The 17,734-nt window shown below is 43.5% G+C and overlaps 1 protein-coding gene across 1 annotated transcript; it reads right to left on the reverse strand.

Annotated features, from left to right (window-relative positions):
- Window positions 1-221: 221 nt before the first annotated feature.
- YWHAE (tyrosine 3-monooxygenase/tryptophan 5-monooxygenase activation protein epsilon) lies at window positions 222-15,349 on the reverse strand. Its single transcript, XM_025362771.1, has 6 exons — window positions 15,316-15,349; window positions 9,980-10,179; window positions 5,694-5,800; window positions 4,772-4,978; window positions 290-356; window positions 222-251 (listed from the first exon to the last, which is right to left on the reverse strand). Exons 2-6 carry the CDS (start codon window positions 10,175-10,177, stop codon window positions 222-224), a joined length of 609 nt encoding a protein of 202 aa, XP_025218556.1. The 5' UTR covers window positions 10,178-10,179; window positions 15,316-15,349.
- Between the last annotated feature and the right edge of the window lie 2,385 nt (window positions 15,350-17,734).

A 17,734-nucleotide genomic window follows, 5' to 3' on the forward strand; every position in this document is an offset into this window, starting at 1 on the left:
GAAACAGTGTAAAGGAAGAGTTAAACTAAGTTCTCCAAAATGGAACTCGGTACTTTAGCACCATTTCCTATAAAGGCAATAATTAAAATTTCATAGAGAGCAGGCAGTGAGTCTAAATTGTAGCTTGATGTAAAGATATGCCAAGGAATGTCTACAGAGTGTAAAAACAAATCCTGCAACTGAAAGAGGTGCCTCTTTTACTTCCTAGTGTTTGCTTACCGTCACCCTGCATGTCTGAAGTCCATAGTGTCAGATTATCACGTAACAACTGCATGATAAGTGTAGAGTCCTTATAGCTTTCTTCACTCAGCGTATCCAGTTCTGCAATTGCATCATCGAAAGCTGCTTTTGCCAACCTAAAGGTATTTAAATAAATGTATTATAAAAATTAAATCCAAAATCAGAATTAGGAAAGACATGTTAGACATCAATCTTTTCTTCAGTTATTCCAGTGTGTAATAGTGACAATGATACAAAGAAAAAGCAAATATAATAAAAATTAACTTAAAGGTATGTGGAGCACTACTATTTTTTCTTTTTTTGACATGGAGTCTTGCTCTGTCGCCCAGGCTGGAGTGCAGTGGCGCGATCTGCAGAGGCGCGGCCTCCCAAAGTGCTGGGATTACAGGAGTGAGCCGCCATGCCCGGCCAAGCTTTTTTTTTTAAGAGATTCGTTATGTTGCCCAGGCTGGACCTGAACTCCTGCGTTCAAGCAATCTTCCCACTTTAGCCTCTTGAGTGGCTGGGACCAATGGTACAAACCACCACCCCCATATATTTAACAAAGTATTAATGCAAAAAGAAAATCTTGGACAACACCTCAAAGTTTAACAAAATTTAATTTCACATTAATGGAGGTAGGGAAGCAAAGAAAATAAAAGGCAACACAGAAGCCACGGAAATGTGGTCATGTAAGCCTTTTACAGTTTTAAAAGAAAATCCACACCTACTGAATACTGTGTACTATGCCCAAGAAATGATACCAGATACCAATAGAAAAAAAAAAGAGAGACATAATCTAAGTCCACAATCACCTTAAAACTTTAGAAATGGAGGATGGACAAATATGTAACTATTTTAAAAGAAGGAGGAGGCTGGGTGTGGTGGCTCACGCCTGTAATCAGCACACTTTGGGTGGCCAGTGCGCGCGGGCAGATCACTTGAGGCCAGGAGTTCAAGACCAGCCGGGCCACCATGGCAAAACCTATTAAAAACACAAAAAATTAGCCAAGTATGGTGGTGTATGTCTACAGTCCCAGCTACTCAGGAGGCTGAGGCAGGAGAATTGCTTGAACCCGGGAGGCGGAGGTTGCAGTGAGCTGAAATTGTGCCACTGCACTCCAGCCTGGACAAAAAACAACAACAACAACAACAAAAAGAAGACAAAGAATGAAGTGCTACTCTAAATAAAGTATCTCAGGGACCCAGGAGGAGCAATTAATGGGAAGGTCAAATTTGAGCTAACCTTAATGGATCAGGAGAAAGCAAAAAGAACACACTTCAGGTTTAAGCAAAAGCATGAGCAAAGGCATGGAAGTGACTTAAAACTGGAGCTACACGTGGGACAGCTAGACTGGAGTCTGACAAGGAAAGGTGCAACCACCAGTATCAGTTAAACAGCCAAAGCTTCTTCAGTTACGACCCCTATCCTGGACAAACTCAACTAGCCATTTAGAATATTTTAGATTGGCTGAGTGCAGTGGCTCACGCCTGTAATCCCAGCACTCTGGGAGGCTGAGGTGGGTGGATCACCTGAGGTCAGGAGTTCGGGACCAGCTTGACCAATATGGTAAAATCCCGTCTCTACTAAAAATGCAAAAAAAAAAAATCAGTCGAGCACAGTGAAGCATGCCTGTAATAGTCAACGTTAAAGTTCTAATGCATCAGTTAATCTACTTTCCTCAATCTCTGAAAGGCTTTCACTTAAAAAACCTACTTGGCTTAAGCAGTGGTCCTCGACAAACCAAAAAAAAACATACAAAAAGCAAAAGAGGCCGGGCGTGGTGGCTCACGTCTATAATCCCAGCACTTTGGGAGGTCAAGGCAGGCAGATCACGAGATCAGGAGATCAAGACCATCCAGGTTAACACGGTGAAACCCCGTCTCTACTGAAAATATAAAAAAATTAGCCAGGCTTGGTGGCAGGTGCCTGTAGTTCCAGCCACTCGGGAGGCTGAGGTAGGAGAATGGCGTGAACTCAGGAGGCGGAGCTTGCAGTGAGCCGAGATTGTGCCACTGCACTCCAGCCTGGGCAACAGAGCAAGACTTCATCGGAAAAAAAAAAGCAAAAAACAACCATTTTGCTACTGCAATATTTACTGTAAAAATTTAAAATAGGCCGGGTGCAGTGGCTCACGCCTGTAATCTCAGTACTTGGGGAGGCTGAGGTGACCGGATCACTTAAGGTGAGGTCAAGACTAGCCTGGCCAACATGGTGAAACCCCGTCTCTACATAAAAATACAAAAATTAGCCGGGTATGGTGGTGGGCATCTATAATCCCAGATACTTGGGAGGCTGAGGCAGGAGAATCGCTTGAAACCGGGAGGCAGAGATTGCAGTGAGCCAAGATTGTGCCACTGCACTCCAGCCTGGGCAACAGTGCCAGGCTCTGCTTAAAACAAAAACAAAAACAAAAAACCAACAAAACAAACAAAAAACAAAGGAAAAGAAAAGAAAAAGCCAGGTATGGTGGCATCCTCCTCTAGTGACAGCTACTTGGGAGGCTCAGGTACGCAGATCAGCTGAGCTCAGGAAGCCACGGCTGCAGTGAGCTATGAGTGCACAACTGCAGACAAGATCCTGTCTGGGGAAAAAAAAAAAAGGTACACACAGAATTTTCAGTCCCAATTCCACCTCAAGGTGAAGTTAAATACAAGGACTGAAGCAAAAACTTAATGCATCCATGTTCACAGCAGCACTGTACTCACCACAGAAAAAGGGTGGAAAGATACCCACCGACCACTCAAAGTTTAATGACTAAACAATGTGTCAAAACACGTAAAATGAATTGTGTGAATTCAGTCACGGAAAGGACTGAAGCTCTGATTGATGCTTTTACATGGATAAAAACATGATGCTAGATGAAATAAAGACAGCCACAAAAGGACAAATATTATATAATCCCACTTACATGAGGTATCTAGAACGGGCGCAAAATTCATAATGACAAAGTAAAATAAGTTACTAGCAGGTGGGCAGAGGGGAAATGAAGTTATTGATTGTTTAATGGCTGTAATTTGCTTTGTGTGGGGTGAAGAGAAAGTTTTCAAATAAATAGTGGTGATTACACAACACTGTCAAGGTATTTGGTGCCACTAAATTGTTGTGTGTGTGCGCGCGTGTGTGTGTATTTTTTGAAACAAAGTCTCGCTTTGTCGCCCAGGCTAGAGTGTACTGGTATAATCAAGGCTCACTGCAATCTCTGCCTCCTGGGTTCAAATGATTCTCCTGTCTCAGCCTCCCGAGTAGCTGGGATTACAGGCATGCACCACCATACCCGGCTAATTTTGTATTTTTAGTAGAGACAGAGTTTTGCCATATTGGTCAGGTTGGTTTCGAACTCCTGATCTCAGGTGATCCACCCGCCTCAGCCTCCCAAAGTGCTGGGATTACAGGTGTGAGCCACCGCGCCGAGGCTATCACAACTTTTTAAAAGTAAAAAGCTATGTACATATAAATATTCCTTACATTTGTATCTACATTATCAAAACCTGGGAACAAGCTGAAGTATAAATGGGGTAACAGTTTAACACACATTAGTAAGACTGAAACTTGTTTATGCTAAAACAGAAAACATAAAATTATGTTTTCTACGAGAGTAACTATTAAAAACATGCCCATAAAGACAGAAAACTGGCTGGGTGTGGTGGCGCATGCTTGTACTTTCAACACTTTGGGAGGCCAAGGCAGGCGGATCACTTGAGGCGAGTTCCAGACCAGCCTAGCCAACATGGTGAAACCCTGTCTCTACTAAAAACACAAAAAAAGTTAGTTGGGCATGTTGGCAGGCCCCTGTAACTCCAGTAACTCAGGAGGCTGAGGCAGGAGAATCACTTGAACCCAGGAGGTGGAGGTTGCAGTGATCTGAGGTGGCGTCACTACACTCTAGCCTGGAAGACAAAGTGAGACATGGTCTCAAATTTTTAAAAAAGACTGAAAACTAATATATAAAATTAAAATAATTCTATCTTATAATTCCTCTCATTTCCTTCCTCTACTCATTTTTTTTTTTTTTTTGGAGACAGAGTCTCGCTCTGTCACCCAGGCTGGAGTGCAGTGGCCGGATCTCAGCTCACTGCAAGCTCCACCTCCTGGGTTTACGCCATTCTCCTGCCTCAGCCTCCCGAGTAGCTGGGACTACAGGCGCCTGCCACCTCGCCCGGCTAAGTTTTTGTATTTTTAGTAGAGACGGGGTTTCACTGTGTTAGCCAGGATGGTCTCGATCTCCTGACCTCGTGATCCACCCGTCTCGGCCTCCCAAAGTGCTGGGATTACAGGCTTGAGCCACAGCGCCCGGCCCTTCCTCTACTCATTTTAACACGTTAGATTTCAATCTACCAAAATATCCCACATAAAAATACTTACCCTGACTGCTACGCTAGTGGGTTGAGATAGGTCTGTTTTAATACTATCCAAAGTAGTTTCAGTAAGAGTCAAAAGAATTAATACGCAGCCAAGTCTACAAAGGCAGGCCCAAGAAACAATACGGAAAATCCAAATAGCTACCCCTTAACTTTCAAGCTGAGAGCTTTTTTCTTCCCCACAACTTACCTGCAGGCACGGTCAGGGGAATTAAGAATTTCGTAGTAGAATACGGAAAAATTGAGAGCAAGACCTAAGCGAATAGGATGCGTTGGTGGAAGTTCTGTCATTGCAATATCACTAGCAGCTTTATAAGCCACTAGGCTGTTCTCCGCAGCCTCCTTCCTGTCATTTCCTGTGGCAAATTCTGCCAGATACCTGTGGTAGTCCCCTTTCCTAAAACAAAACCAAAATTAAAAAAAATTTTAAACCAGGAATGACGATTTTTAAAGGAAAATAAGCTAAAATTGTTCTATATTATATAAAATATGCGACAAAAATATATGTAACAATTAGCAGGTATACTTCAATAATTTTAAATACCCTCAGGAATAATTGGCTTCCTTTTGTGTTTTTCCTTAGACATTTCATATTACTAAATATAAGCAAAAATCCCAAGGAAATTAACTGAGGAGCCTCTAAAAATTAACAAAATTATCACCTAATAAACCAGAATTAAGCAAGTGGTTCCAAGGAATGGCATGACTGTTTATTAAAAATAAAATAAAATTTCTATATAAAACACTAAGCACTGTGAAATGTATGCCGCTTGGGGGAAGGGAATGGGAGAGGTCTCACAAAAACAAAGAATATAAAATAAGCAAAAGCTGGGAACAATCTGAAGTATAAATGGGAGGACAGTTTAACACACATTAGTAAGACTGAAACTTGTTTATGTTAAAACAGAAAATATAAAATTATGTTTTCTACGAGTAACTATTAAAAATTTTACATTTTCATAATAGTCCATCTTTTTATTCCAATATTAACTATCCTTCTAACATTGAACAATTATTCTTAAATAAAAGTTGAAAACCCACATAGAAAAAAGTTGTAATTCTAAAAGGACCAACTTTCAATCTTACATTTTCCCTTCTAGTATAGAACCTACATTTTATAATAGAAAACCTTGGACTCGCCAGTGTTAGCTGCTGGAATGAGGTGTTTGTCCAGTACATCCAGAATGTCACAACAGATTAACTTTAGCTCAGTCTCAACCTGAAAAAATAAAAATAAATTTTTTTAAAAAAATCTGATTAAGTCTAGAAATTCTACAAATTATTACACATTCTATCTATCTCTGGTTTTGAGGAGGAGAGCTTAGTATTAAAAAGAATAACCTTCTCCCAACTCCCTTCTTCCTTCTTGACACAAAAGCAGAGAAAAGCTGCCTCTAGGTTATAAAAAGCATCTTTTCCTTTCTGCATGCTATTGTTACATACACACATGCAGGCGCACACACGCCAGCCCCCACACTCCCTTCGCAGTCCAGTTACAGAATTACCAATGACTAAAACACTGATGCTTCTTGATAAATGCTGGTCAATTACATGAATTAACTTCTTCCACGAGGTAGCAATGTAAACACATTGTTCTAAGATCAACTTAAAAGAATTTAATAAGCAGAGCTAGGATTTGAACTCAGGCCAGTTGCAAGGGACAAAATCAAAATTTAAACCCAGGCAGTTTGCCTTCAGCACTCACATTCCTAACAGTCACCAGGCAATTCGTTAAATGGCAGAGATCTGTAACTAGTTAAGACACCAAAAACCTATCTACCAAAGTAGCTACTGCCACCATCTCTATCCACTGATAATGCTGAACGCGTACACTACCTCTGGACGCACATCCCCAGCTTGCTTCCTATTTGCTATTAGCTCATGTACTATTGCTGAACCTTTCGTTCCTCTCCATGCCCCTGGAACCTCCGTTTCACTGTAAAACATTCTCTCACTTTTTCTTCTATAATCACATCCTTATCCCAAGCAAAATCATTTTCTGAATAAACCACCGCCCTGACGGCTTTTCCAACAGAGACTGGTCTAGGAGAAGGAAGATTTCTAAGTTCTCCTAGCTCCTTGCACAGTCAATGACTGCTCTCCTATTACTCCAAATCCTTGCTCCTCACAAGCTGATATTCTACATTCTATTTCTCAGCTTCTGTCTTCAGTAGATCTCTACACCCTTCTCCCAGATTCACTGAATGTCTACAGCAAACCCATCCGATACCTGAGATCACACCAAGGTATGGTGTGGCCATGTTCCATTCGACAAGTTCTTGGCTCTCTACTCCAAGACTTCCACTTGTCCACACCCATGACCGCGCTGCCCTATACTAGCAGTCTGAATTGTAACACTCCACTCTGGGCCCATGGCTTCCTTTTTCAGTTCCTCTTCTCTTGTAATTTCTATTTATGGACTCATCAAGACACCTGGACTCTTTTAGTTTTTCTTTCTTTGATTCAGAGTTTCGCTCTCGTTGTCAAGGCTGGATGGGGTGCAGTGGCTTGATCTTGGCTCACTGCAACCTCCGCCTCCTGGGTTCAAGCGATTCTCCTGTCTCAGCCTCCTGAATAGCTGGGATTACAGGCACGTGCCACCATGCCTGGCTAATTTTTGTGTTTTTAGTAGAGACGGGGTTTCACCATGTTGGTCAGGCTGGTCTCGAACTCCTGACCTCAGGTGTGACCCACCCACCTCGGCCTCCCAAAGTGCTGGGGTTACAGGCATGAGCCACCACGCCTCGCCACTTTTTCTTTTTTAATGCATGTATCTCATCTAAGACATCAGACTCTTGGGCTTTTTACATCGTCTCCCACTTTATCAGTTGCTCTCTTTGATTCCCACTACCCTTTCCCAGGCAGCCAAAATCCCACAGAAATCCCACAGTGGAGCTCCTGGGCTTCTTTCTTTAGCACTTTCAACTTCCTCACCTCCTCCTTCCACTGGGACACTCAGCTTGTCTACTGACCAACCAAATTCTTTGACCCAACATATTTCAGGGTAATGGTTAACACATCAACCCCAGCTTACAACTTTATTTTTAGAGACAGGGTCTCACTTTTTTGCCCACTACTGGGCTTAAGCGATCCTCCTGCCTCTGTCTTCCCCAAGTGCTGGGGTTACAGCCACGAGACACCACCCCCGGCCCCAGCTCACAACTTTCTAAGTGACCTCAGGTATGTTAAACACTCAAAATCCTGGCTTGTGCATTCATAGGTTGGGATAATACCTCCCCCTTCCAGTGCTATTTTAAAGATTTCATGTACTACCTTGCACAAATACATGTAAGAAAAATATTTCTCTACTCAGGACAGTGCCCAGTACAGCTGGCGAGTCAGTAACTGTGGTTCCCCCACCTTTCCCTCTCCCAACCAAGCTCACTTTCCACCTGCCCTGTAATTCTCTTCCTTGTTCTCTTTCATGCGTTACGTGCCTGTCTCTTCCACTAAATCAGTTTCTCACCAGCAGCACTATTGGAGTTTGCTGTGGGGCCGTGCTGCGCACAATAGAATGGTTAGCAGCATCCCGTCTCCACCCCACTAGATGCTAGCAGCACCCTCTAAGTGACAAAAGTATCTCTAGACATTGTCAAATGTCCTCTGAAGGACAAAAGCACCTCTAATTGAAAACTGCTGCATTAGAGTGATGGCTATACAACTTTTTTAACAAGACCTACAATAAGAAACATTTTATATATGCATCTACACACCCAGTATGTAAAATAACTTCATTAAATAATCCTTATGCTTACAGTGTCCCACTCTGATATGTTCTATTCTGTTGAAAAAACTAGGCCAGGTGTGGTGCCTCACACCTCTAATCCCAGCACTTTGGGAGGCCTAGACTGGCAGATAACCTGAGGTCAGAAGTTCCAGACCAGCCTGGCGAACATGGTGAAACCCCATCTCTACTAAAAATACAAAAATTTACCAGTTGTGGTGGCAGGCACCGGTAATCCCAGCTACTTAGGAGGCTGAGGCAGGAGAATCACTTGAACACGGGAGGCAGACGTTATAATGAGCTGAGATCACACCACTGCACTCCAGTCTGGGCAACAAGGGCGAAACTTCCTCTTTAAAAAAAGAAAAAAAAAAGGGCCGGGCACGATGGCTCAAGCCTGTAATCCCAGCACTTTGGGAGGCTGAGACGGGTGGATCACAAGGTCAGGAGATCGAGATCATCTTGGCTAACACGGTGAAACCCTGTCTCTACTAAAAAACACAAAAAACTAGCCGGACAAGGTGGCGGGCGTCTGTAGTCCCAGCTACTCAGGAGGTTGAGGCAAGAGAATGGCGTGAACCTGGGAGGCGGAGCTTGCAGTGAGCTGAGATCTGGCCACTGCACTCCAGCCTGGGCGACAGAGCAAGACTCTGCCTCAAAAAAAAAAAAAAAAAAGAAAAAGAAAAAAGGCCGGCCACGGTGGCTCACACCTGTAATCCCAGCACTTTGGAAGGCCGAGGCGGGCGGATCACGAGGTCAGGAAATTGAGACCATCCTGGCTAACATGGTGAAACCCCGTGTCTGCTAAAAATACAAAAAATTAACCGGGTGTGGTGGCTGGCGCAGTAGTCCCAGCTACTGTGGAGGCTGAGGCAGGAGAATGGCGTGAACCCAGGAGGCGGAGCTTGCAGTGAGTGGAGATCGCGCCACTGCACTCCAGCCTGGGTGACAAGGGGAGTCTGGGGGGTCGGGGGAAAGAGGAATGAGACAAATTAACCCAATATATTTGTTGTGTGTGTGTGTGTGTGTGTTTTTTTTTTTTTTTTTTTTTTTTGAGACAGAGTCTTACTCTGTCACCCAGGCAGGAGTGCAGTGGCACGATCTCGGCTCACTGCAAGCTCCGCCTCTCGGGTTCACGCCATTCTCCTGCCTCAGCCTCCAGAGTAGCTGGGACTACAGGCGCCAGACACCACGCCTGGCTAATTTTTTCTATTTTTAGTAGAGACGGGGTTTCACCATGTTAGCCAGGATGGTCTGGATCTCCTGACCTCGTGATCCGCCCGCCTCGGCCTCCCAGAGTGCTGGGATTACAGGAATGAGCCACCATGCCCAGCCAACCCACCGTATTTTTTTTAAAAACAGTCATCATTTTGCTTGAAAATACAACAGTTCCCCCTTACCCAAGAGGCGTCCATTCTGAGACCAGCCAGTGGATGTACTGAAACCATGAATAATACCAAATCTGATATAGACTATGTTTTGTCCTATACATACATAGCCATGGGAAAGTTTAACTTATAAACTAGGCACAAAGATTAATAACGGAAACATTATAACATACTGTAATGTAAGTTATATGAATGCAGTCTCCTTCTCTCTCAAAACCTCTTAGTGTACTGTCCTACAGGTAACTCAAACTGTGCATAAGGGGGGACGACGGCACAGCAATCTCACCATTTGCCGATATTCCCGAATCATTTTTAGCTTGTCTTCTCCTCCCTTGTTTTCTTCTTTCTGTTCAATGCTGCTGATTATTCTCCAGGAGGCTCTTCTAGCTCCAATCACATTCTTATATGCAACAGATAGGAGGTTTCTTTCTTCAACTGTCAGCTCCACATCCATCCCTGCTACTTTCTTCATTGACTCCACCATTTCTGCATGGGAAAAGGAAAAGTCAGATCTTACAAACTGGAAGTTTTCTTAACATATCCCATTCAAAGTAGGTTTTTTTCTGTCAAGCTACTGGAAAAAAAAAATTTTCAACAAAAATAATTTCATAATCATCAAAACTAATATGAGTAAAAAGCCAAAAACATGTAAAGGAAACCAAACTAAGAGCCAATGCAAAGACTCTAGAATGTAAGTTCTATGGAATCAGGAAGACTTCATATACTGTCTAATACAATTTAGTGTGGTCTGAAAGCACCTCTCTAATTAGGCATAGCTAACCATTTTCCAGCCAAAAAAAAGAAAAAAAAAGCCGCCAGTTTAAGAGAAAGATTAAGAATTTACAGATGCTAAAACGTATTGTCTTACAAATAAATAGTATTTCCAAAAAAACAAGAGAAGGGGCAATTTGTTCATACAGCAAAAATGTACGGAGTGTATGGTTGGCCACCAACAGACTTTGGATGTTTTCTATCCTTCCTCGTATGAAGCTCCTTCTGGTGAAACTTCTGATGACTCCTATTTGTTACCACTAGGTGGCGAGCAAAGAAAGGGGCCCAGAGAAGCCTTGGGATCTATCGCAAGCAAAGGGAAATACAGCTAACACAACAGCGTGTGAATGCAAAGCGCAACAGCACAAGAAATAGTAACTGAATGAATACATTAACAGAAACTTATTTTGATGCCCTATTACCACGTGGCTCTCCAACATTACCCACGTTTGAATCTTTGGTGATGAGACTCAAGAATCTGCATTTTAAGCCAGCAGTAGTGGCTCATACCCCTAGCACTTTGGGAACTGAGGCAGGAGAATCACTTGAGCTCAGGAGTTCGAGACCAGCCAGGGCAACACGGTCAGATCCTGTCTCTAAAAAATTAAAATAGAGGCTGGACATGCTGGTAGTCCCAGCACTTTGGCAGGCCGAGGTGGGCGCATTACGAGGTCAAGAGATAGAGACTATTCTGGCCAACATGGTGAAACACCGTCTTTACAAAAAATACAAAAAAATTAGCTGGGCGTGGTGATGTGCACCTGTACTCCCAGGTACTCCAGAGACTGAGACAGGAGAATCGCTTGAACCTGGGAGGTGGAGATTGCAGTGAGCCAACACTGTGCCACTGCACTCCAGCCTGGCAACAGATGGAGACTCCACCTCAAAATTAATTAATTAATTAAAATTAAAATAGGCTGGATGCAGTGGCTTACGCCTATAATCCCAGAACTGTGGGAGGCCAAGGTGGGCAGATCACTTGAGGTCACGAATTCAAGACCAGCCTGACCAATATGCACACCACCACAATCCCAGCTACTTGGGAAGCTGACGCACCAGAATAGCTTGAACTCAGGAGGCAGAGATTGCAGTGAGCTGAGATTGCGCCACTGTATTGCCACTCGGGGCAACATAGCAAGACTCGTCTCAAAACAACAACAACAAAAATTATCTGCATTTAAATAAGCATCCTTAGCATTCATTAACACCCTAAGCATAAGTATACTTTAACTAACAGGTATAAAGAGATGGTGACTTCATAAAACACTACTAAATTGGGTGGGCACAGTGGCTCAAGCCTGTAATCTCAGCACTTTGGGAGGCCAAGTCTGATGGATTGCCTGAGGTCAGGAATTCGAGAACAGCCTGGCCAACACGGTGAAACCCCGACTCTACTAAAAATACAAAAATTAGCTGGGCATGGTGGTGTACGCTTGTAATCCCAGCTACCATGGAGGCTGAGGCAGGAGAATTGCTTGAACCTGAGAGGCAGACGCTGCAGTGAACTGAGATCGCGCCACTGCACTCCAGCCTGGGTGACAGAGCGAGACTCCGTATCCAAAAAAAAAAAAACAAAACACAAAACAAAAACCAAAACATTACTAAATTAAGGGGAGTGTGCCTAATGTATCCAGGAAAATGTGTTTCAAAAATTAATCCTTTTGGGAATATAAAAAAAGAGAATATTTTGTAAAGTCTCTTTGAAAAAAAATTGGCAATGTTTTAATAAACATTTACCACATGACTCAGCAATCCTAGTTCTATGTATTATACAGAAGAAAAATAAACCTTTACAAAGACTTTTACACACTCACTCACTCACAGCAACTATATTCATAATAGCCAAAATGTGGAAACCACACAAATGTGCATCCAGAGGGGAAATGAATAAGCAAACTGGTGCTCATATCTGTAAGATGGGCACCACTCGAAAGTAAAGAATTCACTGTCCATGCACAGTAGCTCACATCTCTAATCGCAGCATTTGGGGAGGCCAAGACAGGAGGATTACTCGAGCCCAGCAGTTTGAGACCAACCTGGGCAACATGGTGAGACACTGCCTCTGCAATAATTAGCTAGGTGTGGGGGTATGTGCCTATAGTCTCAACTACTCAGGAGGCTAAGGCAAGAGAACTGCTTGAGCCCAGGAATTCAGGCCTGCAGTGAGCTATTAGGTTGGTGCAAAACTAACTGCGGATTTTGCTATTAAAAGTAATGGTAAAAACCACAATTACTTTGTATAATACTAACACTGTACTCCAGCTTGGATGACAGAGCAAGAGACCCTGTGTCCAGAAAGAGAAGAGGAGGAGGGGAGAAAATAATTAACTGATAACAAGCAACAACATGGAATAATCTCAAAAAGATATTAAGTGAAAAGAGCTAGATTAAAAAGACTTTATCATTCCATTTATATCAAACTACAAAAAACACAAACTAAAAAGACAAAGCAAATGGTTATCAAGGTGCAGGGGTGAAGTGAGGGGCTTTTGTGCAAAGGAGAGCTCACGGAATTGTACCCGTAGAAGTGGCACGTTTAACTGTACACCTCAAGCTGAGGTTTCTAATGCAATTCTGAACCATTAAAGAAGGATGACACGTCGGGTGCAGTGGCTCACACCTGTCATCTTAGCACTTTGGGAGGCTGAGGCAGGTTGGTCACCTGAGGTCAGGAGTTCAAGACCAGCCTGGCCAACATGGTGACACCACGTCTCTACTAAAAATACACAAATTAGACTGGGCACGGTAGCTCACGCCTGTAATCCCAGCACTTTGGGAGGCCGAGACAGGCGGATCACGAGGTCAGGAGATCGAGACCATCCTGGCTAACATGGTGAAACCCCATCTCTACTAAAAAATACAAAAAACTAGCCAGGCGAGGTGGCGGGCGCCTGTAGTCCCAGCTACTCAGGAGGCTGAGGCAGGAGAATGGCGTAAACCCGGGAGGCGGAGCTTGCAGTGAGCTAAGATCCAGCCACTGCACTCCAGCCCGGGAGACAGAGCGAGACTCCGTCTCAAAAAAAAAAAAAAGAAAAAGAAAAAATTAGCCTGACGTGGTGGCACATGCCTGTAATTCCAGCTACTCAAGAGGCTAAGGCAGGAGAATCACTTGAACTCGGGAGGCGGAGGTTGCAGTGAGTGGAGATCGCGCCACTGCACTCCAGTCTGGGCAACAAGAGCAAAACTCCATCTCAAAAAAAAAGAAAAACAAAAATACAAAAAATAGCCGGGCACGGTGGCAGGCGCCTGTAGTGCCAGCTACTCAGGAGGGTGAGGCAGGGGAATGGCTTGAACCCCGGAGACGGAGCTTGCAGTGAGCTGAGATCGCACCATTGCACTCCAGCCTGGGCAACAGAGTGAGATTCTGTCTCCAAAAACACAAAATTTTACAATATGGTAGTAAGACCACTCATTAATTCATTTGTAGGAGTCTGAAAGCATTCATTTAAAACATGCCCAATTTTGTTTTCTAAACCATAGTCATGAAACAGGCTAAATTTAGAAGCAGCGGACTAAGTAATCTCACCTCCACACTAGTTTAATTCTCAAAAATCAGCAAGTCAAATATAACTCAGAGGTAAGCCTGTAATTAAACTTTCGTGTTTTTTTTTTGTTTGTTTGTTTGTTTGTTTGAGACGCAGTCTGCTCTGTCGCCCAGGCTAGAGTGCAGTGGCGCGATCTCGGTTCACTGCAAGTTCTGCCTCCTGGCTTCACACCATTCTCCTGCCTCAGCCTCCCGAGTAGCTGGAACTACAGGCGCCCACCACCACGCCCGGCTAATTTTTTGTATTTTTAGTAGAGACGGGGTTTCACCGTGTTAATCAGGATAGTCTCGATCTCCTGATCTTGAGATCCGCCTGCCTCAGCCTCCCAACGTGCTGGGATTGTAGGCGTGAGCCACCGCGCCCAGCTAATTAACCTTTCTAAACTGATCGCAAAGTAAATCTTAATCCAGCTACACAAAAACAGTACCATTAATTCTTTTAATTTTAAGGCTTTACAATATTCTATACAGAAAAACTACGCACAGATGTCCAACACTACCAAAAATTTAAGTTACATATCTCGAATATTATTCCACATGATTTCATTTTCTTCAAATTTCTGTGCTTTACAAATTTTCAACAATGAAGACTCAGTATTTTTATAATGCAAGGGGAAATATATTTATAACACTCAGTGATGCTCTACTGTTTCAGATTCAAGCATAAATGCCTTCATTTTAGATATAAACAAAACAATGCACAGACTGGTAAAATTACAGAAGCAACAGTTAGTTATCCCTTTAATAATACCTTTATTTATATATAATTTGCCCACCGTAACAATTCACCCATTTAAAGTGTACCATTTGGCCGGGAGCAGGGGTGAGCCCCTGTAATCCCAGCACTTTTGGGAGGTCAAGGTGGGTGGATCACGAGGTCAGGAGATCAGGAACAGCCTGGCCAACATGGTAAAACCCCATCTCTACTAAAAATACAAAAATTAGCTGGGCATGGTGGCGGGTGCCTGTAGCCGCAGCTAATCAGGAGGCTGAGGCAAGAGATTTGCTTGAACCCGGGAGGCGGAGGTTGCAGTGAGCCGAGATGGCGCCACTGCACTACAGCCTGGGCGACAGAGAGAGGCTGTTTCCAAAAAATAAATAAATAAACTCTTCCATTCAATGGTTTTTAGTATATTCACAGAACTCTGCAATCATCATAATTTTAGATTTTCATCACTTCAAAAAGAAAGGCCCGAACCCCACTAACGATCACTTCCCATGTACCCGAACCCCAGCCCAAGGCAACCACGATCTACTTTCCGCCTCTACACACTTGTCTCTTATGCACATTTCAGGTGTGGGCATACCTTGGAAGATACTGCGGGTTCAGTTCCAGAGCACTGCAAAAAAAAAATATTGCAATAAAGCAAGTCACATGAAATTTTGTGTTTCCCAGTGCATAGAAAAGTTATGTTTAAACTACACTGTAATCTATTAAGTGTACAACAGCATTATGTCTAAACAATGTACATATCTTAATTTAAAAACACCTTATTGCTAAAAAATGCTAATGCTCTTCTGAGCCTTCAGCAAGTGATAATATTTTGCTGTTGGAAGGTTTTGCCTTGATGTTGATGGCTACTGACTGATTAGGGTGACCGCTGCTGAAGGTTGGAGTGGCCGCAGTAAGACAATGAAGTCTGCCATGTTGATGGACTTTTCATTTCCTGCATGATTTCTTTGTAGCATCTGATGCTGCTGGACAGCATTTACCCACCAAAAAAACTTACTTTTTTTTTTTTTGAGACAGAGTCTTGCTCTGTCACCCAGGCAGTGGCACTATCTCAGCTCACTGCAGCCTCTGCCTCCAGGGTTCAAGCAATTCTCCTGCCTCAGACTCCTGAGTAGCTGAGACTACAAGCGGGCGCCACCATGCCCGGCTAACTTTTCTATTTTTACTAGAGACGGGGTTTCAGCATGTTGGTGAGGCTGGTCTTAAACTCCTGACCTCAGGTGATCTGCCCACCTGCTGTGTTAACAGGCACAAAAACAACATTGCAGGTCGGGCGTGGTGGCTCATGTCTGTAATCCCAGCACTTTGGGAGACCAAGGCAGGTGGATCACGAGGTCAGGAGTCCAAGACCAGCCTGGACAAGATAGTGAAACCCCATCTCTATTTAAAAAAAAAAAACAAACCTTGCTCTCCTTATACAACTTCATCAGAGCTCCGGGTGACCAAGAACAGTGTGTGAGTGAGAGAGAAAGAATTGTATGGTGTGTGTGTTTTGAAACAGTCTCACTCTGTCACCCAAGATGATACAGTGGCACCATCTCAGCTCACTACAGCTTCAACCTTCCCAGCTCAAGCAATGCTCCAATCTCAGCCTCTTGCGTAGCTGGGACTACAGAGGTGTACACCATTATACCCAGCTAATTTTTATTATTTTTTGTAGAGACAGGGTTTTCCCATGTTCCTCAGGCTGGTCTTGAATTCTTATGCTCAAGTGCCCCACCCACCTTGGCCTCCCATAGTGCTGGGATTACAGTTGTGCACCACTGCACCCAGCCTCGGGGTATTTTCAATGTGCAGTAATATATTAAAGGTAGTTTTTTTTTTTCTGAGTACTAAGTTTCAACAGTGGGCTTAAGATATTCAGAAAACCATGCTGTAAACAGAAGTGCTGTCTTCCAGGCTTTGCTGTTCCATTTATAAACCAGGCAGAGTAAATTTAGCATAATTCTTAAAGAGGCCTCGAATTTTTGAAACGGTCAATGAGCACCGCTTTCAATTTAAAGTCACCAGCTGCATCAGCCCCTAACTGCATCAGCCTGTCTTAGCCAGACACACTGACTTCTCTCTAGCTAGGAAAAGTCCTAGACAGCATTTTCTTCTAATACAAGGCTGTTTTGTCTACACTGAAAATCTATTTGGTGTGGTCACCATCAATAATCTTAGCTAAATCTTCTGCATAATTAGATGCAGCATCTACATCAGCACCTGCTACTTGACCTTGTACTTTTTTTTTTTTGAGACAGAGTCTCACTTTGTCATTAAGGCTGGAGTGCTGTCACAACGTCTCGATTCACTGCAACCTCCGCCTCCTGGGTTGAAGCGATTCTCCTGCCTCCGTTTCCCAAGTAGCTGGGATTACAGGTGTCTGCCACCATGCCCAGCTAATTTTTTGTATTTTTTAGTAGAGGCAGGGTTTCACCATGTTGGTCAGGATGGTCTTTAACTCCTCACTTCGTGATCTGCCCACCTTGGCCTCCCAAAGCGCTGGGATGACAGGCGTGAGCCACAGTGCTCAGCCAACCTTGTACTTTTTAAGTAATGGAGATGGTGTCTTTCCTTAAACCTCATGAACCAACTTCTGCTAGCTTCCAGCTTTACATCTGTAGCTTTCACACCTCTCTCAGCTTTCTTAAATTTCAAGAGAGTTGGAGGGTTAGTCTGAATGAGGCTTTGGCTTAAGGGAATAGTGTGGCAGTTCTGATCTTCTATTCAGACCACTAAAACTTTCCGTTAGCAAGAAGGCTGTTTTGCTTTCATCACTGCTGTGTTCACTGGAGTAGCACTTTTTAATTTCCTTGAAGAACGTCTCCCTTGCATTCACAACTGTGGTGCAAGAGGACCAGCTTTCAGACCATTATCTCGGCTTTTAAGGTAGCCTTCCTTCCTCAGCTTAATCGTTTCCACCTAAAGTGAGAGACTGGGACTTATCCTTTGCCTTAAACACTTAGAAGCAATTGCAGGGTTGTTAATTGGCCTAATTTAAATATTGTTGT

This window comes from Theropithecus gelada, chromosome 16 (genome assembly GCF_003255815.1).
Source record: "Theropithecus gelada isolate Dixy chromosome 16, Tgel_1.0, whole genome shotgun sequence".
Classification (NCBI taxonomy): Eukaryota; Metazoa; Chordata; class Mammalia; order Primates; family Cercopithecidae; genus Theropithecus; species Theropithecus gelada.

Bases quoted from the DNA above. Each gene is read 5' to 3' on its own strand.
- YWHAE (XM_025362771.1), bottom strand. From the start codon at position 10,177: ATGGTGGAGTCAATGAAGAAAGTAGCAGGGATGGATGTGGAGCTGACA. The intron at 4,979-5,693 runs GTAGGTTCTATA...GTTTTGTTTTAG, and splicing joins AAGGTTTTCTATTATAAAAT to GAAAGGGGACTACCACAGGT. The intron at 357-4,771 runs GTAAGTTGTGGG...AAATACCTTTAG, and splicing joins TCCCCTGACCGTGCCTGCAG to GTTGGCAAAAGCAGCTTTCG.